Raw genomic sequence first — 3821 nt, forward strand, 5'->3', positions numbered from 1 at the left:
CTCAATTGATAATTAGACTCGATCGATCGAAGCTTGTGCAGATTGTTTTTTTGCAGATTTTTCCAACTCAGCCCAAGCCCATTTGACGTGTAGGGTTTTATATTTTGCCTTAAGTATAAAAGAAAAAACCCTAGCCACGTTTTTATGTTGTTGTTATGCTATGTGTGTGAATCTCTTGTGAGATCTAGAGGTGTTTGCCTTCATACACACTTAAGGTTATCAAGATCTAGACTGATGTCGAGAACTTGGTGATCGTTTTAGTTGCTGCATAAAAAATTTCAAGAAATACAAGTGGTATACTTGTGGATGCTGTGGATCTGAGAAAGAAGTAGTCCGTGGACTCGAAGCTGTCACGTGATCGTGGTAGTAAGTTTTCTACTCTAGGTAGCAATAGGATGTTAGTGGTCTAAGTTGCTATTGTAAAACTTCAATTCTTCTATAGTGGATCTTGCTATTTTATACCGATTTGGTTTTCCTAGGTTATCATATCGCGTGTTCTTTATATTTTCACATTGCTTTACATGATATGATTGTTATTGTTTTAATCTAGATCTGAATAATTTACCTAAGTTAATCACTTGGCTAAATAACTAGGTTAAACAACTTGTGTTTTAAGGGGTCTAAAAACGTACATAATAGCATAATCCAAACTCTTAATACAATAATAACAAAATCACATTGGGTAGCTATTTATCAAAAATAATTTCCACTTTCTTCCACATATTGCGGGGTATGTAGGTTTAAAAAAATCTAAACTCATTGCTATCCCACCACTTATGAGGGATAAGGCCCGTGTGGAAAGAAGCAAGGGTGTGGCGGGCAAAAGTTGCCATCCCACTTACAATAGGCATGTTTGTTTGAATGCCAATTTCATCCAGGAATATAATATATAACAGGTCCTTTATATTCTGTGTCTTCATTAGTACTATGAAAACCATTAATGGAGTCTGATGAGGCCACAATGAAACTCAGGGGCGGCACCACCTTAATGCTACAGTGGTCCTAGGACCACCCTAACCTGAAATTATATATAATTTAATAAAATTTATTTATCTACCCTTCAAAAAAAATTTGGAAACACCCTCAGTTTTTTTTTATGCTAATAAAATTAAATTTTGCTCTAGAATTTGTTCTACATTCAATGGATGAATGATTACTTGGTTGTGTATATTGAAAGAGATGTAGCTTGTAGCATTGATAATGAAACTATCATGTAACAGTTTCAAAATATGAAAACTCGTAGAAGGCAATTGTAAACTTTATGTATTTGCATGTTTTTTTTATTGTTGTTATTGTCAATATATGAATTTCTCTCTTTATTAGATTGTATAATTTATGCTTCTTAAGGAATATTCTGAGAAAAATTTCTAGAGTCACCACTTATTAAACTGAGTTCAGACAGATTTTTGGACCTTTATCATCATCATCATCATCATCATCTTCTTCTTCTTCTTCTTCTTCTTCTTCTATCTTTTAATAAGGAACCATTTGTTCTCTAATCAGTAATCGCACGGCACGATCCTGGGGGCCATGGACTTTTGCATTAAATTAGAGAGAAAATGAGCTTTTGCCCTTATTTTTTAAAATAACTAGCAATATGTTCCTGTTTTGAAATTATTTAGGTCTACATCCCTGTTTTGAAACTCAATTTTCTCAAAATCGAGTTTCAACGTAAAACTCAATTTGTAGAAAATCGAATTAGAGGCAATCAAACTTTTTTAAAAAAAAATTATGGAACTCGAGTTCCACAATATTTTTTTTTTTAGTTTGATTTGGCATAACTCGATTTCCTAAAAATCGAGTTTTACATTGAAACTCAATTTTGAGTTTCAAAACAGAGACACGGATCTAAATAGTTTCAAAATACGGACATATTGCTAATTTTTTTGTAAAATAAGAGCAAGAACCCAATTTCCCCTTAAATTAGTGGGTTGGGGGTCGCCTTTGACTTGGAAAATTTCATATCTTTTGCTCTGTCATCTAACACTGTACTATTGAATTATTAATTGCGTTTTATTGACCCCCTCATTTTATGTGGTTTTGGTTAGTGATTCCTTTTAACTCAAGAGTTTTAAGTTCTGCGTTGGTCGGTCAAATACACCACCAACTGAGATAGTAACAAGTAACAACTACCGAATGCGATATTTGAGGATAAAACACGTTACAAGTTGAATTAATGGGAATCCATGCATATCAATGATATTGACATATATATATATATATATATTTAGATTGGGTATTGCATATTTTATTGTTGCCAAAATATACGTATCTACTCCGTCAGTGGTGTATGTTATTATTAGTACATTCACGCTTCTCTATTATATGAACAAACGATTTAAACCCATAATGATATGATTATGTGTAAAGGTTCCGGCTCACAACTTTACACAGATTAAACTTTGGCTTCTTCTCCAAAACTCTACGCAAGTTACTCCCCACCATGGCCAAAACCCTCTCAAAACCCCCATCCATTTTCTTCATGCTCTTCACCATTTTCTTCTTCTCAATCTATGTCATCGCAGATGAAGCACCCGTTTTCTCTAAAAATTTACCTCCTTCATCACTTGGACTTGAGCAACAGAAGCTAAGCCACCTCCACTTCTACTTCCAAGAAATTGTTCGTGGCCCCAAACCTACTGCTGTACGAGTAGCACAAGCTGCCACGACAAACACATCCCCAACGGGGTTTGGAGCTGTGGCGGTGATCGATGACCCGCTGACTCTCCTCCCAGAAAATACCTCCAAAGTTGTTGGACATGCACAAGGAACCTATACCTTTGCTTCTCAAAGTGAATCAGCATTGTTGATGGTGATGAACTTTGCTTTCACAGAGGGAGAGTATAACGGTAGCACTCTTAGTTTGTTAGGGAGAAACACTGTATCCTCCTCCATCAGGGAGATGCCGATCGTTGGTGGGAGTGGTGTTTTCCGGTTTGCTCGTGGGTATGCTCAGGCCAAGACTTACACGTTTGATACCAAAACTGGGGACACTGTTGTGGAGTACAATGTCTATGTCTTACATTATTGATTGGGAAAAATATATTATACACTGTATTTTACACACGGCAAAAATGCTGAAAATGTGACTATAAGTCGTGATTTTTAGTGTATTTGCGTGTAATAAACACGGCCCTTATTGATTTGAGCGAAAATATATTTATTGAGCCTTTCACTTGTTATATGGCTACCCATGGTTTTCTTCCATTTTTTTATTTAGTGAAAAATAAAATACCGTTGGCTGAATGTATTGTCAGACAATTGGGAACGTTTGATTTTGTTTAAGATATGTCATATGTATATGAAATGCCTATTTGTCTAATTTGACAATCCAATCTAAATTAATTTGGAAGATGATTTAATTTACAACATACTAGCTTATAACCCCATGCCTATACATGGATACACCTAAAGATATACAATAAGAATAAGATGGATAATATAATTCTTATATATATAATTGAAATGCTACTGATAGTAATTTTTATATTTTGTTTAATTCTTTAAAAAATTTGTAAGGGCATTATTAGGTATAAAATGTAAATTGTCCATATATATATATATATATATTTTTTTTTTTTTTGTGAAGCATTTTTTATTTTACAATTCATTTATTCTAAACCCTTTGATTTTTGTATTTAATAACTCAATTGGATGAATATTTATGATGTGATCTCACATTTAATTCTAAAATTAAGAAATAAAACTTATTGAAAATAAATAATTTAGAACACATGGCGCAAAATTAGAACTCTAATTTGAAATTCTAATTTAAGTTTCTCTCATTTCACTTATTATTATTACTAGCATTTTACCCGCAC

General features: G+C 33.5%; 1 protein-coding gene across 1 annotated transcript; it reads left to right on the forward strand.

Annotated features, from left to right (window-relative positions):
- The first annotated feature begins 2291 nt into the window (after nt 1-2291).
- LOC142611036 (dirigent protein 22-like) lies at nt 2292-3182 on the forward strand. The gene has a single exon (XM_075783042.1). It carries the CDS (start codon nt 2444-2446, stop codon nt 3029-3031), a length of 588 nt encoding a protein of 195 aa, XP_075639157.1. The 5' UTR covers nt 2292-2443; the 3' UTR covers nt 3032-3182.
- The last annotated feature ends 639 nt before the right edge of the window (nt 3183-3821 follow it).

The sequence above is a fragment of the Castanea sativa genome, chromosome 9, assembly GCF_040712315.1.
Source record: "Castanea sativa cultivar Marrone di Chiusa Pesio chromosome 9, ASM4071231v1".
Classification (NCBI taxonomy): domain Eukaryota; kingdom Viridiplantae; phylum Streptophyta; class Magnoliopsida; order Fagales; family Fagaceae; genus Castanea; species Castanea sativa.